Source organism: Apiospora hydei, assembly GCF_038363865.1.
Source record: "Apiospora hydei strain CBS 114990 chromosome Unknown utg000009l_segment0_segment0, whole genome shotgun sequence".
Lineage (NCBI taxonomy): Eukaryota > Fungi > Ascomycota > Sordariomycetes > Amphisphaeriales > Apiosporaceae > Apiospora > Apiospora hydei.
This window is the reverse complement of record NW_027117368.1, coordinates 4,039,160-4,062,374: the sequence shown is the minus strand read 5'-3', so window position 1 is coordinate 4,062,374 and position 23,215 is coordinate 4,039,160. Positions and strand designations below refer to the sequence as shown.

The window sequence follows — 23,215 nt, the reverse complement described above, 5'->3', positions numbered from 1 at the left end:
GTATCATGTGCTGTATGGACGTTATGTACAACCGGTCTATACTCTGCAATAGGTGTTTATGCGATCCTCCTGTTCCAGGTCCTATTCTATGAAGGCCGTAGGGTACCTGCTGCCTTTTAGGACGGTATGTCGAATTACGCTTCAATGTGTATCCTGTTACAGGTACTTGCTCACAATTTGCAGCTTCCAGACTCTGTATACCTGAGGACTTGCCACGTGCTGCTGCTACATTTGAAGACCTCGCCTATTGCAACATGGGCCTTCTGACCTACCTTAGTTGTCTTCGTGACATCAGGGCCAGATTCGCCGCTTCAGATGACAGGAGAAAGAACTTTGTTGAATCCAGCATAAAGTATGCGTACATACTTTGAGAACAGCAGTGGCCATGGTTGGAGGTTTCCTTTAGTGATGCCATGGCTTCGGTTTGATTGACGGGTAAGTTATGATTCCAATCATCAACGCTGGAATACAGCATATGATACTGCATTCAGATACGGCTGGTAGCTGAGCTGTGTTAACATGATTCTGACATTCTGAAGCCGGTCAGCAACCATACACAGCCTCCCGTTTCTCCTGCAAGTGGGAGGGATGGCCCCAGGAGGAAATTTTCATGTAGACTGGCTTCTGTGTCCGAATGGCCCGCCAATAGGTATCTCATCAGGCAACGCGTCAGTTCACACATGGCACACATCGTGCCCCTTAGGGACTCATCCTACTGTAGACACCACGAACCCGTAACCAATGCAAACTTGATCCCTTAACCCCTTTAAACCGTCCACGGCTCCTTTATATATGATCGCAAATGCTGCTGTTATCGTAGATAGACTATTACCTGAATACTCCCGAGTCTATTAATGAGCACAGCTATGAACATCAACATGTAGATGCAAGCTAAAACCCCAATGGAATCCCTCGACGGACATAAGGAAGTCACTTTGCGCAATGCGTATGTAGAGGCGTATATCGTCAAGCCGACTATCTGTATAATCTATATTCCCCACACAGCCGAAGACGAATTGAGTCGCGTCAAGGGAAATCACCTGCCCATCAAATATTGCCGGTCTGGTCCCTTAGTAGGGTTGAGATACCACACCTAGTTCACCGCATCGAACCAACGGTCTTAGTTTTACGAAACGATAAAGTAAGATGCAATATGCAATTGCGGCGGTTCCTCCTTGCAGTTAGCCCAAGCGATATCCTCAGATGAACATCAACCCCCTTATTCAGTAGTGCTCTGAATGAAAGCAACAGACTCCTCGAGCGTCCGCCATCTGAATCGAGTCCGTAGCCAACACATCGGGAAATCCACTGCCAATATTGCGAAAGAAGTATGCAGGATGGGTAAACCGAAATCGAGGAGATAGGCCAACGACAGCTCCACGAAAGTCAAGTCGGTCACATACATGTCTAATGTCATACTGATAGCATCCCAATAAACACGACGAGCGTCATATTTCCCGAGAGAGCACAATGCCATCACCCTCTCTGATGAAAGGAGATTCAAAAACTGCTTAGTGAACCCCTGAATGTCAAATGAATAACATGGGCCGTATCATCCGTACTTGCCTGTTCGTACAACCTATCCGTGTTACTACATCGACCCCCTCGCAGCCATCCAGGGCAGTATCCCCTCTTCTCTACAAGTACTTTCGAAGTATCAGTCCGCTCGGGGGCTTCAGCACGATGATTGAACCAACTCCGATGTGGCTCGCCGGTCATGATCGGAGTTTAGTTCTGTCACGCGTATAGTAAGTAGGAACGCGCAATGGCAATGGAACTCCTTGTTCCTCTCTGGCCGCCCCCGTTCTCCTGAGATACTGATTGCCTGCATCTTGCAGACATGTGCGAGCTCATCATGCGACGGCGCCGGTCCCCTTAGGCTGGACAAGCCGCAGCGTATACGCAGCTAGCTGTACGGATCAGGAACTGTTCTCCGGTCAAGTGTTACAAGGAAATTGAAAGACAGGAAAGTCAAAATTGACACACGCACACACACACGCATGAGGTGTCAAAAGGCTTTTAGTGTCTGCCCGCGTACCACGGAGGCTAATCCCATGGATGCTGTGGTGCATGATCAACCTGCTGTGTACCTGCTTGCTCTTTGCCAGGGAAGCAGGCAGTGGTGGTGGTGTCGTGCTCCGGGACCAGAAGCTTGGGTGGGAACTTGGCAGGTTCTCCGTGCGGTTACGTGTGTGCGCGCATGCCCGCCAAGATCTCTCCTACTCCCCCGAAGGACCCTCTTGAAGCGATCTGGGCTTGTTGTCTCGAGGGGTCCCTTTCTTCCTGCAGGAGCACGCCGACGGTAATCTGAGGAACGATATACAACGTCATCGGCCAGCTGTGAAGTGTTGACACCGCTGCTGCCGGGGCCTGAGCGGCGGCACACTCGGCCCCGTGGGTGAGCTCGGCGTTGGTATGCACCTCTTTCGTGATGGAGTATACTATACTGGTTCATGCACATGGTCTCCTATACTCGGTAGCAATTTCCAAAGCATTGCTATCTGAACCTGGCCGGGCTTGCCTTCCACTCTAGTAGGATGGCATACACACGTCGTGGCAACTGCGCCACAGCCTGCGCAGGATCTGCTTCGAGACATGTGCTATTTCTGTCAAAAAGAAAGGTCTCACATTAAGGGGGTAAAGCGATTGAGACAAGAGAAAGCCTGTCGCCGATCATACGGGGTGTGGTATCCTGGAAACTCTATACAAATCCGTCTCGGCGGCCGATGTAACCCCACCACGTACATCTTCTTCACTTCCAGCTTCCACCTAGGCCAGCCCACTTCGATGTACAGCAATCAAGGAGGCTTAGATAGAACGCAGGCCGATCCTAATGCGAGTCACGATAACCGAATATATGATCAACCTTATACGCAATTTCGTCCGAACTCTGGAAGAAGAAGGGGAGTGCCTCGTAAACACGCCGAGGACCGACCACCCTTACGGTAGCATTGCCAGCTTTGGGACAGAACCGCATATACGATGCACTAGATCGGAAAAAGCAGCTGGCTGGATAAGCCTTCGGTGAGAGAAAGAGCGAGTGGACGCGTCCTACTCGGCATCAGCATCGACCCAATACTCTGTGTAACGCTACAGGTGAGAGCTGAAAACGGAGGCAGCAGATCTCAGCCAGCATCTACCTCGGTACGGCGCGAGGGGAAAAGCAATTATTTCGCAGCAAGCCAATACATGTTCAAAAACACAACATGTAGTACGGGATCGGCATGAGGCTCTGAAACCCGCCCGCCTTTTCACCCTCTCGGAGTACCTCCTCAAAAAGGGAACAGCAATCCTAACTCGTGGGGGTGAATGGCCAGGGTCCATATCGAAAAGCGAATGGAGCTCCAACATGTGATCATGTTGCATTTCCCCAACGAAATCGGGTAGGAAGCAAGCAATGCCACCATTGTTGTTGTTCTTCTAGTAGTAGCTCACACTGACTACGGCGAGTGCTATCAAAACCACCCAGCGGCCGAGAAACAGAAAACAGACGTCTCCCACCCACCCCTCCATTCTGACAAGTATCAAAGGTAGGAACTACCACTTGGCGGCGTGTTCGCGTATCGTGAGCTGCCTACATCCTATGTACCCTTAGGCCGTTTTCTGCAAGGCTTGCAGACCAGCATGACACAAGATATGTAGGTGCCTCGACACGGCCATGGCAGTCAGTCCATGGCGATAACAAATGCAATACTAAGATTCCAGGGGGTCATCCGCGCCCATACTGCAGAAGCTCGAGAGGGACCCGGCAGTTTTGGTACTCGTCGGTAGCTTTCTCCCTCGAGCTTTGGGGGTGAGCATGACATGTCTGTAAGACATGGCTAGTCTCGCTATTTCTGGGCTTTTCCAAGCCCAGCATTCAAGACCTGCTTCGCTCGAGGGCAACAGCACAGGACTGACATGATGCCGCGCCGCAGCGTGTGGTGGTATCAGAATATATTGACTTCCCACGAGCCGTGCTGCGTGGCTGGCACGCAAACAAGGAAGAGGTAAAGAAGGAGAAGGTAAAGGTTGGAACGTGATATCTCACGTCTTACCTTGCTATTAATACGCGTGCCAGCTCGTTGGATCCCCACGAGAGAACTGCGGCATGGCAATATATTGCCATCCATACGAGTCGCGCAGAATACTGTTCGCTGCCGGTCGGCGATTTGAATCAGTGGGCGCGCCGCTCGCATTGGTTGGCCATGTACTGTCATGTTGCTGGTGCGGGGGTGAGAGTCGGCATCATCGACTGCTGTCTGTCGTGTAACTGTCTGCCTGTCTGCTTATCCTACAGACAGCACAGTAGAGTAAATTGCAATGTGTGGGGGGCACTCGTCTGAGCGGTCAGGCGACTATTGTCTATCATTCCAGCGGTAGATAAAGCAGTTGTTGTAGCGAGTAGGCAAGATGTTGATGTACATAACATATCCCACGGCGTGTGGTCCTACTGAAGCAATTGGCTGCAGCTTTGGCGGCTTGTCTTGAATTGCCAGCATCGTCGCTTGTTCTGCTGCGGCTGCCATCGACGATCGATGCGCCGTTATATTCGCAAAGTACCGTGCGTGCTCTTGGGATACCTCGGTGAGCGTTGGATGCATCTCTCTTGCCATCACCGTCACCCCACCTCACCATCCTGGGGCGGCAGAATCCCATTGGTGGTTTGCTTATTTCCAGCAGCGCCAAGATATGCAACGTTGCCAGTCTTTTTAGCTTCAATGTTGATAGCCGTGGCTTGCTAGGTTAGTGTGTTAGTGTCAGTATCGATCCTCCCCAGGCGCTAGGTGCTAGGTGCTAGGTGCTAAGTGCTAGGTACTAAATGCTAGGTGCTAGGGGCCTATGGCTACGGCTACGGCTTCGACCTTCATCGTCACGTAGCCCGTTGAACGATACGTACATAAGAGGTACATCCCAATCATCAGTTCTTCATTACGTTTACCCAATCGATGCCATCTCCTTACCATGGTGGGTTGCTCAGGGAAACCGGGCTGCACTGTCCGTTTCCAATAGTTTGTGAGAGTGAGCCAGCCATCATCTCGCTGCTCGCTGCTCGCCCATCCCCTTTCGCTTGCAACCACCGTACTTACTGTTGCTGTAGTTGAATGACTGTGGAATGCTATAGCTTCCCACACCACCATCCAGCTTCTTATTTTAAGCATCTTGCGAGTGTTGCTGGAGGGTGCTGGCGGTTATAGAAGCCAGAATGACACCTCGATGCTTTACTCGTTCCTCCCTCGGCGACGTACTTTCGCAACAGGTACATACCACATACCTTTTGTTTTGTTCCGACTTTGTTACCTGAAATGCGCCACCGCTTGCTTTGCACCAGCACAGCGGTTGATACAACCAGAATACCAGCTGCACGGTAAAGGCGCATCAATGGCCAAGGCTGGGTGCGCTATGTTCACCAGGCGTTCTTGCGCGCTGATCCCATGATGGAAATCTCAAGGGTTGCCAAGATCCGGATCAGATGGACCAGCTCTCGGTGCCGATCAGTCCCATGAGACGGCAATTTGAGCCGTCTTCCTCGACGATCGCCGCAACAACTAATGACTTGCGTCCCAGGAGGTGGGAGGCGTCTGGGAAACTCGGAGATGAGGGGGCGTCGGCCATGGAACGGACACCAACCAATGGGGATGTAATTGTCGATAGAGTTGTTCCAGGGGTCTCATCCTGCCAATCAGCAGCCAATGACAACTACCTTACCTTGATACAAGTATCTGGTTCATTCGCAAGAGGCGGGAGAGGCTGAGGCCATCTCACAAACTGGGGTTAGGGATCCTCTTTCGATGCAGTTCTTCGGGCCTTCTAGTGTGTGATTTTCAAGCCACTGCCATCCCTCCCGGCCAAGGCGTTTGTGTTATGCCAAATCCCGCACGTCCAGAGAAGAAGGAATAAAAAGAATGTGTGGCATTTTGAGAGCATAACGGAAAGATGCGAAAGAACAGCAACCAGTCCGTTGAGCCCCGGCAAATGCCGTCATCAGGGACGTCGTGACCTATGTCTTTTTGGACTAGGCATGCTTCCCAGGTCGATTGCATTTCTTTTAGTCATAAAGACGCCTGTGATTTGTTGGCTGATGTACCCCCGGACAAGGCCTGCCATCAACCCCAGATCTCTGGGAAGGGCACCACGACCTCAAACGCGGGGAAGAGACGACTGGATCAGATGCTGCCCGTCGAAGCCCCTTTGCGTGTCGTGTGATGATTTACTGCAAAGTATAGCAAATACTAGGGACCGTCTTATGTAAGTGGGTTAGCTTCGGAACGCCACGTTTCCGCCGCGATGACCTGAGGTTAGTTCCTACGTATGTGGTTCCCAACCTAGGCACTAGGTAGTGACGTGCAACCTGAGCAGAGTCCTGTCAAGCCACCCCAACGTCTTACCGAACTGGCAGAACACGAACGTCGGCGTTGGGCCGTGCTGTAAAGTGATGGTAGGTAGAGGTATACCGCAAGAAAGGTGGGGGTGCCTGCTTGGGCCTTGTGGTGTTGCCCCAGATTTTCAAAAGTTGGGCACACTTCCGGGGGTCCTAAAGCTGGTTTGGTGTGGGCTGGCCTGGCCCATCAGCGCCACCATTGCAATTTCTCGCCCTGGGACTGCTTCCTTCGTGATGGAGACAGACGCTAGAGAGGGAGGTATTCTCAGTAGTATATGCAGCGGGCGTCTTACGCCGCACGCTATCTCCAAGATGCCGAGGTTGGTGGTTGGTAGCGCGCTTTTTGGCCAGGGCACCGACCGCTACTCGAAACTTATCCAGGGCTCTGACGAAAGATGACAGTGTCCTCCGTACGGCAGAGTAAACCAGTTGCTGTGGCGCATAAGCAGCGCTTCGGCGACGTGCCGTACCGGGCTAAACGTCCATATTGGCCCAGTTGCTTGCAGCGTCAGGGAGGGTCTGGTCTTGCAGTACTTGGTACTGGGTCTTGGATGTCAGCCTGGTTCCGTTACTGACGCGGATAACGATGAAAATGCACACGCGTAATGCTTTCAGCGTGCGTCGTTACCAGAGGGCTTGACTTCGGAGCGGGTGCGCACATCCCAGAAATGAAATGAGCATTGACTGCTGCGCTGTAATCATGGCCGACCACCACTTTCAGGTACGTCGATCTGACTGGTAATACCCGAACGGGTCCCCATCACCGGCATGCTGTGACATGCTGTTACATCTTCAGTACCTTGGAGGGTCTTCAGCATGGAGCCGTAACAATGCCATTCATACCTCCTGCGTAGATAACATAACATGACAATGGAGGGTTTATTTCTTGTTTGGTACGCCTACATGCTGGCGCGGTTCAGACGCTCGCTCGGACTCGTCACTTTTCCCAAAGGACTGGAGGCACGGCCCGATAAGTCCCCCAAAATCTCCGAGAGGATTCAAGCAACATTGGATGGCATGTTGTTTCAAGAGAGAGATATCAGACGTTTTGAATACGACAACATCCAGTGCCAGCATCCGACGGTGGTAATTAGACTCTCATCATACTATCCTGGGATTCGCTGCCAAGAAGGTGTGTATATGGATTTTGATATCGAACTTTCATGTCAATTCCTCTCTCAGTCACCAACTGATAGGGCTCGGTGCGGTCCCAGAAAGGGAGCTGTATGGAAGACGATAGCTGGGGGGCCATAGATAAGGGATGGAAGCTTTTATGGAAGCCTTTCAACTTGAGGCGGCCGTGGTTGTAGCGCTCAGCCTGTGTTCCCCGAATGCAACGCACCCTCCTTCTGGTCCATGGTCGAGCGCATAAGCTCTGCAGCGTGCTGGCTGTCCTGCATTTTCCTGCAAGACGCATCACAATCTATCTGCCTGGCCCAGCCAGCAGCATACATGTACATACCTACATGTAGGTATATGTAAAGTATGGTATGTATATGTGCATGTGCTATTATTGGGCTCTTTGCTCAAGCCTTGGAGCAGCAGCGGGCATGTGGGTAACGGCGTGTGGGCAAGCAGGCCTGACGTGACGTGTTAAAATAAGACGAGCCAATGCGACATCGTAGTCTGGGCTTGTTACCCTGTAGCCTGTAGAAACCAGAGGCCGGAGGTGGGAAGGAGAATGGCAAGGGCAGAGACCCGTCCCTCGACACTGGCGGGCGGGTACTGAGGTCAACGGTTGTCGTTGCTTTGGATTTGCTTATCAGCCCGGAGCTCGTTACCAATCTTTGGAAAAGTGGGATGCAAGATAGTAGTGGCAGATATCAAGTGGCCCACCACCCAAGCACCCAAGCACCCTCGCCATGCCATGGATCCTTTACTCACGGACGACGATTTGGAAGTGGGTTGAGATTCCTACGCTCCACTTTCTGAGATTCCGTCGCCGTTCAGTTGGTATGGAGTGGTAGCCGCACCCGGGAAATGGAGCAAGATGCCAGGACTGGAAATCACCACTTGTGTCCAAGGTTCAGGCCGTTCTGTATTGTTGCACGTGAGTCTGTCTACATACCTGTATCTACTGTACCTATGTAGCTGGCCCATTGCTAGGAGTAGAAGTTGTCGTCATTGGATCAATATGGGTCACATCAACGCCCGAATCTGGCACCTACTTGTAGTACAGCGAGTGAATAGAGTATGCAGTTCGCACTCGTTGCTTGAGAGGCAAGCCGCACGCTACTCCATGCACTACGGACGGGCGAGAGACGCGGCGAAACTAGCAAAGTAGTGTGCTCTCTATCGAAAGGACATCCCTCATTTCCAACGACTAGCTCATTTGTGACCCGTCGGCATACGATGGACTTTCGATACGTGTGTTCCTCGCCCGCACACATAGAATGCCCTAATCTAGTCTGGCTGGCGAGTAAGAATCCCAATGTCATGTTGCTACTTTAGTCCTGAGTCGAAGCTGACCAATGGGTCTAATCCAACCCCCAAGACATACATGTAGGCAGGCAGGCAGGCAGGCAGGCGAGCAGGTGTGTGTGCTGCTGCTGCTCGCTTCACGTAGCGAGGGCTGGCAACTGGAGCGGCACTTGGGTGCACCCTAAGGGATATTGCCCTCTGCCTCGGTTTTCCACCCGACTTGACTGGCAGCAAGCAGGGAACCCCTTGGGGTCTTGTAATGAGGCCAAAGTCAATTCCATTGCAAGTTCGCGCTCTTACCTTTTCCCCCTTCTTTCCTCCCTTCCCTTCAATGTTTTCTCTACCGGTAATTTGATGATAGGCAAGGACATCCCAACTTGTACTTAGGGACCATCTTTGGTCAGATGCGAGTGTACGGGAAGACGGCAAGGCTGTCCCCGTCGTACCGAGGTGAGTTGAGCTTATTAGTCGGAGCGGGTTCCAAGAGCCAGACATCGTTCTGAACATCGCGCTTGTTCTCTATCCACTTTCCATATTTCTTTACATAAATGGACGTGGTCAGCAAATCCAGGCATTTGTCCAGGCTCGACCAATCCTGTGCAAGCCTGGATATCGGGCGGGAAAAGAGGGTGCGGGATTCTGTTGCGGGTACCTCGCGCACCACGGCACCCGCTCATTGTGGGAAGTGGGCGAGTACCTGGCCTGACGTACCTGGCTTGCCGGCTGGCTTCGAGCCTCGTCTCTTTCTTCCCACGACAAGAAAGACTGCCTCATATATGTGCAGTCGGAGAATAGCCTGTAGGTGATTTGATGCATACCGCTGTCTCGTCCCATTGCGCGCGCATCCTACGAGACGAGGAGCATGCCATCATGTTGGCTTCGGACAGGCGTGTTGGATTAATGCCTACCTGTACATGCGGAAACTAGATGGAAAATAAACTTCGACACTAACAGACGTGACCGCTACTTCCAACTGACTTCTGATCTTACATTGGTATCATGTAGGCTGGCAGGCAGACTCATTGTGAGACGGTCTCTTGCTCACAGAATCCCGTTCGCAACGGCCGCACATGAATAAGTCGGTAGACCCCAACGAGGTGAGACGACAAGTGAATACGACATGATGCATCAGAGTACGGAGGAACAAAAGAAAAAGAAAACCTACCTCAATGCGAATGCTAGGCGGCCGGCACCTCCCAGTCCCCAGTCCCTCATCACCCATTCGCGACGCTTGAATAGTGGACCGTCTACCAACGTAGCTGCTAAAGCCACCCGTGGCATTGCCTAGGTACTACCAATTGCCTTGCTCCGACCCTGTGATAGCGCCTGGGTTCCCCCGCCTAAGACGCCGATTCATTCCCCCGCTCTAGGTAAAGTACAGGAACACGAGCCAGGCAGTAGGGCCCGGGTTATATCATTTTAGCTCCGACAACGACACAAACAACAAAATAGTGGCACTTTTCGCTCCTCTCTTGTATTATAGCCGCCTACTTTAATTACTACCTACGTACGAGCTGGAGGTAAGTCGACTGAAGCATGCCGCAAGATTTTCTAACCAAGCTGCTAGAGCAAGCAGATAGACGTACTATGTTGACCGGCCGCTCGCGTGCCAAAATGCACTATCCGGATACGCACTCGCATACATCAAGAACCTACGTGCCAGCAAGAGATGTGTAGGGACTCGGTCCTTGCAGCTTTTCCGCACAAATCGGGCTTGGTCTGTCGTTTCCCATTGGGCGGGAGCATCGAGCTACCTTCTTTCTCGCCGACTTCTCGAAAGATGGATTACATAGCCATGCTTAAGGTACCCATCAAATCCCATCTCGTCAAGACGCCGTGGCGGCAGCGGCCAACGGGGTGGCATTGCACCCTCCCAGCCCTCATTGGGCTCTTCGATTCCTCCCCCCTGCCTGCCTGCCTCTCAGCGAGCTGCATGTAGGCAGATGCATACATGTACGTACCTGCAACGAGTGTTCTGCTGCTACAGGGGACCCCTGGCCGACCCAGCACCCTTGTTCTCCTTCGAGGGCATATCCCGCTGATCTCTTATTGTCGCGTCCACCGGTTCTGAACGAATCACCCCCCTCCTCTATGTTCGGCCCCCGTCCAGAACTTGTACCGTTGCCCATACTCTTCCCAATGTCCGCTTCCCCCGGTATGGCTATCGCCTCCCACACATCCAGCGGCAGACCCATCAGCATCACAGGGCCCTGCATGTACTCGGGCAGTACCGTACCAAAGTAGCCTAGAGCTTGGGGGTGTCGTTGTGGTGTACAATGTATGGATGCGTTCCTCATGAGCGATCCTGAACTTATATCTGCCCGTCCCGTTTGCTCTGCGCCTGTGACCCTGCACCCCCATTGAACCTCGTACACACTGCCATACCATACATACCGATCCTATCTTTTCCATATTAACTCCATTTACCCACGCCAGTCAAAGACACGCTCTCTGAGGGCTCAAAGTTTCAGACCCTTTGCCGCGTAGAAGAAGCTTCCCTTTTCGAGTTATCGTGTGCCTGGGCCTGGAAAATAGTCTTACCTTACCCTCCCGCTGCTGCATACATTAGAGCCATGACCGTCTCGCTTCCCCACAACCAAACTCGACTGCGGCCAAGGACGCGCAGGCTGCCCGCAAACGCCGGAGACGGGCACCTGCCGGAGGAGCGGCTGACGACTGCTTCGCCTGCATGAAGCGCAACGCAAAGTGTGACCGCCGGCGGCCATACTGCTCCCAATGCCTCGAGATTGGAAACGAATGTTCGGGTTACAAGACTCAGTTGACTTGGGGTGTTGGGGTAGCAAGTCGGGGCAAGTTGCGAGGCCTCTCACTGCCGATCGCGAAGGCACCACCAGTTGCGCCAGTTGGGAAAAGGGTAACACCAGCTCGACCCAGGGCCAACTCAAGTATAGTCACTAGCCAGTGGGGTGACCACGAGGATGGGAGCTCCAGAGACGATGTCGAATACCACCATGATCACCCGGGCTCGATACCCCCTACACCGTATGCAGTATACCAGGAGTTCGCCCGCTACTCACAAGGCGAGACAGCCCCCTCGGCAACATCACAGAGTTGGGGAGGCATGTCATTCGCCAGTAACGAGCACCCGAGGATTCAGAAACTGAACACCTCCCTTGGCCATTACTCTAGCATTGCCGATGGCCTCGCCTCGTCCGTTGATTCTCTTAGCGACGTCGAGTATGCCATCTCACCCATGAGCCATTCTTTTCCTCGCGAGGACATGCATTTCCTGAACAGCCCGAGTCTATTATATGACAACTACAACAGCCATAACTCACCCATACCGCGGAGTCCCGCCTCCGCGATTTTAATAGACCAAAGAGGACCGACCTCCTGCCCTGGCCTGATCTATGCTCCTTCGGAACCAAGCTCAAGCCTCAGCTCTCACCAGGACACCTTTGAAAGTCAAGTGGGTGCCTCAAAATTCCTTGCCGCCGACAGTGACACACTAAGTGAGATTCCTTTCTACCTCGTGCCCGAATCTCGCTTACAATGACTACAAGGCGTCCATGACGTTGACAACTTCAGCACAAGCCCCAGCTCGACCGGACACTACTGGGCACACACTAGCTCAAGAGACGAAGATCTGAACATCTTCTGCTCCGAGCAGGGTCCTCTAGCAGCCCCCTTCGAAGGGCACTCGATGCAGGTGACCCCAGATCTCATCGCCAAGATGCCTTTCTTTATGGACTATTACGAGAATACCATGTGCCCTTCCATGGTACTCATTGACGGGCCAAACAACCCTTTCCGAGATCACGTTTTGCGACTAGCGTCCAGCAGCCGAAGCCTTCAACATGCTATCTGCGCACTGGCGGCGTGCAATCTGAGGATGAAGAGAAGGTTGAGCCTCGGACAACACACTCGAGACTCGCCTGAGCGTCTAAGCTCCGACAACCACGAATCCCCGTCTGATGATCTACCACTATCCGAGGAATACCAACACCGCAACCTAGCGGTCCATTTGCTAAACCAGCAGTTAAATGATTCGTCCAAGTCTTGCCACGACTCTGTTCTGGCGACCATCCTGCTGCTCTGCCATTACCGTATGGTGGAATCGGGCATTGCAAAGTTTCATACACAATTCGCTGGCGTGAAGAAGATCCTAAGCATGCGGAATTCGGCACCTTATCAAGCTTCCAGTGATTCGGCATGGATGGAAGCCCTCTTCACCTACTTTGACGCCATATCGGCAAGCATAAATGACCGCGAGGCCCAATTAAACCATACATTTTATGGCGTGCCAACAGATTCTCACCTTCTACCTCCAGGAGTCGAGCTTTTTGTCGGGTGTGACAGGGAACTCTTCAAGACAGTCATGAAACTTGGCCGTTTGAATATGCTCTCTCAACACCGGCCAGTGTCCAGCCCCCTGACCACCGCTACGGGCCGTATTGGAACACCCTCTGCCTCCTCACCATTGACTTCGCCCTCCCACGTCTTCAAGAATTCGCACCTTGGGGACTTCTTCACTGTTGCCAGCGTTGCCCACCGCTTTGATGGCAACGGCTTTGCCACACAACTGGACGACGAGGAGCTCATCTCATCCGGCCTTTGCTCGTCACCCTCGTATGAAGACCACCGCTCGACCTTCTGGCGCGAGTGGAAAGAGGCGCGCAATGCTCTCCAGAGCTGGGATTTTGAGCCCCACCGCCTCATGGCGTCTCTGCCCGGCTCCCCGACCCCGAGTCTGATTCGGGATCTAGGGTCGCTTTCCGAGGCGTTCCGCTATGCGGCTCTCTTGTACATCGAACGCCTGGCGTCCCCCAACATCCCCTCCAGCCATGAGAGCTTCCGCAACTTGGTCAGTCAGGTCGTCTACTATGCAACCTCACTCGAAACCGGCAGCAGCGCGGAGAAGTTCCTGCTCTGGCCGCTCTTCGTGGCCGGCAGCGAATGCGTCAATGAGCTGCAGCAGAATATCGTGCGCAACAAGTGCCGCGAAATCATGTCGCGCAGTGGTTACAGTAAGTAAACCCCTTATATAAGAGATGGTGTTATGTCGGCGACAGCAAAGCCGTCTCTATACTTTGGCTACACGACTTATCCACTACGCACATCACTTCTTACGAAACCTTTACTAACCCTACCTTCTTTGCAGTGAATAACCTTTCTGCCATTGACGTGCTCGAACGACTTTGGGCAGGCGAATACCGCGATACGGAGTCGAGTTCCAACAACAGGCTAGGGCAACGAAGAGGTCCATTTAACTGGACCAAGTGCATTGGAGGGGCCGGCGTCGAGGTGGAATGGATGATGTTCTGATATCTTACGACATACATATGCAGGGAAGGGATAGTGTTTTCCCCTTGCGAGCATTGCGAACGGATCATGTTCACGGCGTTTGGGGTGACTTTGATTTTTACTATGTACAACTACGGGCGGACATTACTGTGGAATTTCTGATGGATAATGGCTTTATGGATACGACTCTCGACACGACTCCCGATATGGCGGGGTAGGCTAGGCTTTGCAAAAGAGACGGGACATGATGGTACTGGGTTTACTTGGGAAGTCGTTCAAGACGGGCACGCCCGAGTGTTGTTTTCGAATGAGAACTTGACCATAGGAAGGTATATAGAGCACACTACCACACATTGAACTTGAACAGCGCTTACTCGAGACCGATATGCCGCCCACACCTGTGCTCGAAACTGTGTGAAGCATGACTCTCACCCCCTCCGAAGGAGAAGCCGCCATCGACAGACGAGACTATGATGCGTGGATAGAGCTTGTGGCTCTCAATCAACACGTCACTGCAGCCAGATGGATGTGAACCGTGAAGCTAATGGGAAAGCTAGCAGTAAACGATACGCTGTCGCTATCCGGCTGCAGAGGGGTGGTAGTGTCAGAAGAGGGCACAGCAAATAGCAAATGACCGAAAGGCCGACACCACTACAGTACACATATACCCACCCCCTCGACCCTCCTTGCATGTCTCTCGATGCAGCCAGCCCGTTGAGCACAGGCACCTAACTAACTATACATAGTAAGAAGTGCGCGATAGCCGATCTTCCAGCCGGCAACCTACTCAGATTCCCTCCTGCGATTGCAAGCACCAACTTCTTGAACGCCCTCTTTCGCACTTACATGGTAACCGTACCGCGATGGATATTACGAAACCTGATTCATATTCAACCGTAGGATGATGTCGCGGCATTGGTGCATCTAAACGAACGGCCAAGCATATGGCCCTGCAAAAGTGTGGGTGGGGTTCAAGGAAGAGAGATACTTGATGTACCTACATGGTCACGACCGTGGTGAGCCATTGTTTTCGGACCCCTGGACGGTATATGTACATGATACCCTGGGAAGCACCACTAGACGAAAACAGCACACAATCCCGACGCCGACTGACTGAACTTTGGGAGAGATCCCACCGTGTCCCCCATCCCTAGGCGCGCCTCCACAGTTCCACAGCAGTCGAAGGCTTGATTTCTGCAGCGCACCCAGGGCTCCAGCTTTACGACTTGCAGCTTTTGAGTACGTAGAGTACAACCGACCCCCGAGTCCCCACGGCTCGTCTCTCTGCTTTCGGCTAATGGCCAGTCTACTTGCCGACGGGGCTTTTGGCCCTGCTGGTATGAACAAGAGTGAAGACTGTTTTTCCTCGCCCACCAGCTCGCTCTTACAATATCAGGTGGCAGAGATGACTTGCATAGAGATGTCCTCCCAAGTTGGGATGCTAATATAACGTGTTGCGTCAGCCACCGGCAATTGCGATAGGCGTGTCGCATGACAAGCAACAACAACAGCGGCAGTGGCATTGCAATGTAATGGTGGTATGCGACAAGCAGCCCCGTCCCTATTGCCTGCTGTGGTAGATTCTTGTAAGTTCCAACATCACGTGTCTAACATAATATCACAGACCTAATAAGATCTCTCGTTTCCGTTACCATGGGAAAGTTGCCCAGGCATCGCCATGTGCAAGCCAACCATTTGGGTAGAGGTTTGATACCACAAATTACCGAACAAGCCGTCAGGTTACATAGGCAGATGGCAGTCAGAGACAGGAGTACTTCCACGTCCATGTACTTACCTCCCGGAGAGATAGGCGTTTACTCAGTAACGAGACTGTAAGACGTAACAGAATTGCTACTTCTCATCCTCACTTGGCGTAAGCGAGCCCAGCAAAGAGGGGAGAGGTCGAGACTCTCTCGCACTGCTTCTGGACCTGCGTGACTGTGTCGTACGGACGGACGTCGGATAGGTGTCGCCGTCCGAATGTCGATCCGGTGAGGAGCTCCCCTCCAGCCCTGCCTCAACCAGTAGGCTGCTGGTAGGAGGAGGGGCCGCATCGAATTCGCACACGGGCCTAGCTGCGACCGCATTCTGGCCCAAGGTTCTGGAGCGGCCCGGGCAAGGCGTACTTTGGTCGAGTGTGGTGGAGCAAAACGGAGCTTGGGCGGTAGGGACGAGATACTCCGAGGCGATCAAACGAGGAATGGACGGGGCGTGGGCTAGGAGGAGCACGCAATAGCAGCCGAGTGAGTCTATGTGTCAAGGTTTCTGGCTCTCTCTCCGACGACGCAAGAACGACAGGCAGACAGGTGCTGCTTCTGCTGCGGTCCCCAACCTACTGCGGCAGTAGCCCTGTGCGTCAAGTGCGGAGTAAATGAATATGATACAGTTTGACAGGAGAGGCTTTCGGCCCTGGTGTCCCCTTGGCCGAGACCAAGAACGGGGGCTTCCACTCAGAACCAGCGGAAAGGAAAGGCACCCCCAGAAGACAACAAAAGGACCCATGCTAGCCAGCAGTAAGCGACCGGCCAGGGAGCCTGGGAGCCCTGGCATTTTCAGATTACCATCGAAGAGCGTGAGAGAGGAGTTTCTTCTCCCCCTGCAGACTGGGTACACTCACAACGGCGGGTTTGGATGACCAGGGCAAAGTTGGAGGAATCAGCCCATGCCCGCAGGCGGCCATCGATGGCTGAATTGGGAAGGTCGTTGTTCTTCACGGCGCTTATAAGTAGGTATGTACGTACCCCTCCTCAACTCTTCGATCCTGTTGTTAGCCTTGTCCGCTGACCCTGCTCCGCCCAACTAGCCACCTGCCACCCCCAGTCGTTAGGATAAGCTTCTTGGCGCTAGCACGTGCCTATTCTTTCTCGACTTGAGATGTAACACATTGCCCATCATCCTATCCCTGTGCTTGTTACCCCAAGTTGATTTACGTAATTGGCGAAACACGTTTTGCGATCGAGCAGATGCACACGTGAAGATAGAGAGACAAGTAAGGGATGCAGCCGGGCAGGGCAGGGCATGGCATCGAGCAGGGAATGCTAAAAGTTGCAGTGTATAAAGTGGGGGCGGCGTTGTGGCACAAACAACCCCTGCCAGCTTTGCATCTCCGGCTTGCTCCAGCCACTGAGATGGGGGCTACGCCACAGACTATGAGCGATTGGATTTTTTATAGCAGCTCTCTGATAAGATAAGACAAAAAAGTTACCCGTACGCAGTCCAAGCAACATCAGTGAAGCTGTCAACCAGAGTTAGGACTGTAGAAGCAACCAATTGTTCCTGTCCTTCCTCTTACTGCCCCTACTCGGCAAAGAAAATCCCCCAAACCACACACAATGGGTCGAGAACTTCAAAAGAGGAAGCGGCGTTCGTCCCGCCCTGCCGTTCGCCAGCCCTCGTCCAAGCCGAGACGCATCACGAATCCGCTGGGCAACGACATCATCGCCCACAACTGGGACAAGGACCTGACCACGACGCAAAACTTCCGCCGCCTGGGCCTCGTGTCCCGCCTCAACGCGCCCACCGGCGGCGTCGAGCCCAACCTGCGGTCCAAGAAGTCGACGGGCCGCGCCACCAAGCCGACCGACCCCTTCGCCATCGCGACGGCGGGTAAGGACGGCAGCGTCGTGACCGAGGCGCGGGTCGAGCGCGACGAGAACGGCAAGATCATCCGCATCATCTCCACAAACGGCAAGAGGGCGAAGCCCAACCCGCTCAACGACCCGCTGAACGAGCTGGAGACGGACTCGGAGGCCGAGGAGGAGGACGAGCAAATGGCCGAAGACGGCGAGACCTGGGGCGGCATCGCGGAGGAGGAGAACGAGGAGGGCGTGCGCACGGACGTCGTCAAGGCGCTCGAGGCCGAGGCCAACCGGCCGCGCCAGAAGCACGTCCGGGGCCAGAGCCAGCGCGAGCGCGAGTGGCTGCAGGACCTGATGGACAAGCACGGCGACAACACGCGGGCCATGGCGCGGGACCGCAAGCTCAACCCCATGCAGCAGACCGAGGCGGATATCGAGAGGAGGATTGCGAAGCTCAAGGGCGAGAAGAAGGCTTAGTTAGGGACGAGGGGTTTCTATTATTCTACACCTGATGATGAGCTTGCGTTTTGCATTGGCATCCGACCGGCGTTCAGGGAGTTGTACGGGTAAAAAGTCAATTCATGCCATTTCAAGGGATGTTGTTATCAATGAGTGTGAACCCTATCTCTGCTTTGAGACAGCTTGCTTCAGGGGCCTATTTCCACTTCAAGTGCTATGGCGTCCGCATGAAGCCGGTTCGTCAAGACGTGGTATAATGTATGCTGAAGTGTTTTGCTTGGAGGCCCCTATCTGTCTCATCCATGCTTTCTCTGTCTGTGAGGTCATGGAGATCTACCTAGTCTTAGTTTTTGTCGCTCGTGCACAAGGCCGAATGTTGAACTGCCATTTATATAACAACTCACTGTAGCCATCCATACCCAGGTCTCCTGGGTTGGTCTTACTACCAAAGGATATGTCAATATCATTGCAGTCTGGTATCCATGGCCAACATGTGTCGGCATCATCATGTGGACAGCAATCTATGTGTACCTGTGGGCAATTGGCCACCTGGAGTTGCCCATTCTAATTCGTACCTGGGTACCTGCCTCCAGGGCCGCAGCTTCCCCCTATTGCAAACAGAAAGCTGCTCCTTCCGCCTTTAAAGACCGACCAACCCCACCCACTCGCCCATCAATCCGTTTGTTTGTACTGACCTGCCTTGCTAATTATTTCAAGCAGAATAACTGAAGCTGAAGTATGGAAAACCAAGTCTCTGGGACAACAAGGGCCTATGGTCAAGGGGTACGACGTCCCATTCGCAATGGGAAGATCGCGGGTTCGATTCCCGCTGGGTCCATCATTTTTGCACTTTTCTATTATTTTCTTCATTTTAATCAATCTTCTTCGCTGCTTGCTAACACAAATCGATGTATTATCTACCGTAGATGATTTACTTCCTGTCTATTTACCGCAGCTGGGTACACAACCAAGACACGTCCGGTCATTTCTCTCCCTTGCCAGCCAGTACACTGGCGATTTACCACACCGTTAGGATGTCGGATTACCTAGACTGCTGCGACTTTTCATACAGCTGTACATTCGTCATAGGCAATCGTACTCAATTTGACTGTGAGTACTGGGTGTTTATGGTCTGCGAGCCTCAATATCCTTTGACTCGTTAAGCACGTTCATGCTACTGGCATGCTGTAGGCGCTCCGGAATTGTCCTGGTGCCACAAAAACAAACACACACACACTATATAAACATTGAAAAGGCTGCTGATATCATGTGCCTTCTCATAGCTTGATAGTCAGGTTCGATGTCATGGGCTACCAAGGAGAAAGGCAGGAAAAGGGGTTGGAAGGCTTGGCATCTGAGTAGCTTGACCACGCATGATGGCAATCGATTAGACCTCACTCATCTACCCCTAAACAAGCTTCGTCCTCCGCGGCCCCTAAGATCCCCTTTTTTGTGAGCAATGCCTCAGCCGCATGGCCAGTCCAATCCTTGAGTACTGGGCACGAGCTATGTTATCTGTGCCAAGCATTCGAAGGTTGCCTCCGATCTTTCTGATCAGGGGCGTTGCACCAGACAGCTCTGGTAAGGATACGCTCTCAACTTCCTGGTGACTAGACGCAGGATGATCCGCGGGCGGCTCGCTCTTCACGTCTTGGCATCTCTGTTAACACAAGAGAAAACCCCGGTTGTTTCTAATGGCCGGTCTCCCTATCAGTTGGTCTGCTACAGTACTCTTGTAGCTGTACAAGATATCCGGCAGGGTGTTAGGGTGGTTTAGTCAATTTGCTAGTATCCTAGCTACTTGTACATCAGTCGTTCCCCATAGACTTTGCTGCGGGTGTATTACTGAACGGTACTCAGCATGCCGACCTCCCACGAGGTATGCATTATTCTTGGCCTGCCTAAGAGCTCCGGCAGCGTGCTTCTCAAGTTAGACGCGTCGCTGTGGTCTAGCTAGGAGTCTGTCTACCCTGCATGCATGGAATACGCTTATCATTATCTAGAAGCCTGTCGCATCATCGCGATCGAAGGACCTTCCCTTCCAGCCAGATCCTGAACGGCAGAGTGGTGTTAGCTGATAGCCAGGTAGCATTGCCAATAGCAACTGTATCACAGCGGCGTCCCCTCTCCCATCACCAAGATCGGGCTACTTGCGGTAATACTACATCGACAGCCTCTCGAGAACACAGAGAGACGCATCTCCAGCCGAGTTCCGGATTGTCTTCATGCGGTATCTTCCAGTGCCGATCCCCAGCTGCTGTCATTCGCCGCGAGCCACATGGTATCCTGCGTCGGCCTGTGTAAGCCAATACAATGCTGTGTAAGCCTATACATCTCCTTTCTTTTCATCTGATCTTTGGCCAAAGCCGCATATTGCCCAAATCCAGAAGGTCTCCAGAAGAGCAGCCATCATGCACGCCAAGGCAGGTTTCACGGCGAAGAAAAGGAAGACCAAGAGCGTGGAGTATGTATGTATGTATGTATGTATGTATGTATGTATGTATGTATGGCGGATGTAGCTGCAGCAGCGCCTAACCGGAACCCCCTCCCCCTCTGTATGTGTAAGTATGTAAGTACACCGCAAGTACCGCCCCAGAATTGCTGTCAAATCGCCCAGAAGCATGGTCCGGGCCTATGTACGAGGAGAAGCCTAGTACGCAAACGATTAAGCACATACATATGTAGGCATTGTTGGAAAAACGGCCAAAGGACATTGCATAGGTAGTGGTGTCGCAATGGAGATAGTTCCCCCGATGCACTGCAACTTGGGTCCTGTATCTAGTGTATGCAGATGCAGGCGGGTGGGCATCACTCCCCTCTTCGCCGTTAGATGCTTAGGTGATAACTCTAGTAATAATAGCACGCCCATGAGTGTGTGGACGGGTCAGGCAGTAGGGCGCTCGGAGCTCCCCTTTGGGAACTCAATGCCGAGATGGGGGTGTCGCAGGGACTTGAGAAATACAATATTGATGGTGACAGATACTACCCTACTTGCATCATAGCTCTATCATTCTTCTTCGTATATTCAGGCACATGCAAGTGGTGAGCAGCGGGAAAGGAGGATATCATACCATATGGTGGTAGTTGTATGAGCCTGCAATGCCACCCTCCAACATAGTATGCATGGAATATTTCTAGTTTCCTTCTAGAGGACAATCACATCGGCATTGGGAGGCAGGGGCCGAGAGGTACTTTTGATGAGAGCGAATAGCATAGATAGCGCATCTGTTGCACAAGATGTATGCAGGAAATTCGCAGTCCGCAGTTTGCGGCGCTAAAGAACAAAGATAGCTAGCGACGTTGATAGCACCAGGACGCTCTATACCCTTGTCTATAGCACAGGACGCACAGAAGGAGCCACATCAGGGCCGGTGCTCGGGGTTAGTAACCCCGCAATGAAGTGGATTGGCCCTCACCAACCCTCAGCACGACATCACGACCTCTCATTACGCGAGAGCGTCGAGTGCAGGGTATGCTGCTTCATCAAGCTAACACAGACCAGCCCCAACAAGACCAGGCCAAGCATGGTGAGCCATACACCCGGAACGCCTCCATGAAGACCGATATCACAACACCCGCATCCCAGCCCTCGGGCAAGTGCTTGAGCTCCTCGAGATCGTCTCGTATACGGGGGATCTCTGTGGCCGCATCAGGCAGACCCCGAATCTATCCCATAGCTGTGTCTTGAGCACATTCTGGTAGACCGTCGACGCGATGGTGATACCTACCGTGCCCCCGACGGACCTGAAGCCGTACGTGGCCGCTGTGACCACGGCCTGCTGAGAGTGATCTACTGCCGCCAGGCAAGCCAAGAGCGTGATGGTAAGCATGGCGCCGTATCCCGAGCCGAGAAGTAAGAATGATAGCATGAGCTGCCATTTGGGGGTAGTATCGTTGGTTGTAGTCAGAATGATGACATGTGCCACCTGTAGAGAGACGGCGAAAATGCCCAAGGCGACGTAGCGGCCGGTCTTCTTCATCACATAGCCACTGCCGACAGAAGAGAAGCAGATACCAATGGGTGCAAACAGAATAACCAGACCGGCCGATGTGGCTGAGCCGCCGCGAGCCTGGAGGTATAGTGGCACGAAGAACAAAGCCATCATGTTCCCCATGGTACACACCAGGTTCGTCATACAAGCCGTAAAGACTGTGCGGCGCAGGAGCAGTCGCACAGGTATGACGGGCTGGGCTACCCGCGACTCCCAGATAATAAAACCAACGAGCGCAACAATAGACAACGGAATCGTAGTGAGGGGTAGTGGATGCACCCACGGCACCAGGTTCCCCCCAGCGTTGAGTCCTAGAAGAAGAAGCACCAGGAAGACTATGATCAGGAAAGCGCCGACGAAGTCGATGCGTGCCAGGTACGACTTTTGCGAAATCTTCGGGGGACTCGAACGAGGTACGCAACTAGGCATGCAGAGACCAGAACCGGTGGCACTTGAAGTAGGAATGCCAATCGCCATCCCCAGCTCGAGTAGTCGTTCACGAGGCCGCCAAACACCCCTCCAAGCATGGCACCAGAACCGTAGGCAATGTTGCCCGCTCCCTGAATGATGCCGCGCTTCCGGAGCGGAACCAGATCCGTGGCAAGGAATGTCGATATTGTCATCAGGCCGCCTCCTCCAACACCGGCAACAACACGTCCTAATATCATGACGGTCTCGTCTCTGGCAAGTCCACAAATAAGGTTGCCAGCAGCAAAGAACAGGTTACTGAAGACAAGGCCGGGGCCGCGACCGAAGATGTCCGTAAGTCTGCCGGATATCGGCTGGCACGCTGCGTTCGCGATCAGGTACGCAGTCGCCAACCACGACATCAAGCTCAGAGATTTGAACTCGCTCGAGATGGGGGCCGACAACGTGGCAATGATGGACGCGTCAATGGCGCCCAAGAAGACACCAACCCAACCGCTGCACAGGATGAGCCAGAGCTTGGCACCGGTGACCTCCTCCACGACGACGGCCTGTTCGTCATCATCGCTCGGTCCCTGGGGTTGCTCAGCGGGAATGGCATTCTCCAGAAGCGGTGTCCTCTCATCGCGTCCGCCTGGGGTTGTCACCACGATAGAGGGCTGATCCCCCTCCGTGTTATTGCCGTACATTGTTATACTTCTCGCTCGAGGCTG

At 53.1% G+C, this 23,215-nt stretch overlaps 3 protein-coding genes across 3 annotated transcripts; 2 read left to right on the top strand and 1 right to left on the bottom strand.

Annotated features, from left to right (window-relative positions):
* Window positions 1-11,354: 11,354 nt before the first annotated feature.
* Window positions 11,355-14,068, top strand: PG997_013075 (Fungal transcriptional regulatory protein; the record flags this gene model as incomplete). Its single annotated transcript, XM_066817389.1, has 3 exons — window positions 11,355-12,255; window positions 12,307-13,770; window positions 13,905-14,068. Coding segments are annotated over 3 exons (2,529 nt in total), but the record flags the coding sequence as incomplete, so codon positions are not given.
* A 3,311-nt stretch (window positions 14,069-17,379) lies between these two features.
* PG997_013074 (ribosome biogenesis protein Nop16) lies at window positions 17,380-18,102 on the top strand (the record flags this gene model as incomplete). The annotated part of the gene is made up of 1 exon (XM_066817388.1): window positions 17,380-18,102. The coding sequence occupies one exon, from the start codon at window positions 17,380-17,382 to the stop codon at window positions 18,100-18,102; it is 723 nt and encodes a 240-aa protein (XP_066663080.1).
* A 3,465-nt stretch (window positions 18,103-21,567) lies between these two features.
* Window positions 21,568-23,191, bottom strand: PG997_013073 (uncharacterized protein; the record flags this gene model as incomplete). The annotated part of the gene is given in 3 exon segments (XM_066817387.1): window positions 21,568-21,750; window positions 21,777-22,469; window positions 22,487-23,191. 3 exon segments carry the CDS (start codon window positions 23,189-23,191, stop codon window positions 21,568-21,570), a joined length of 1,581 nt encoding a protein of 526 aa, XP_066663079.1.
* Between the last annotated feature and the right edge of the window lie 24 nt (window positions 23,192-23,215).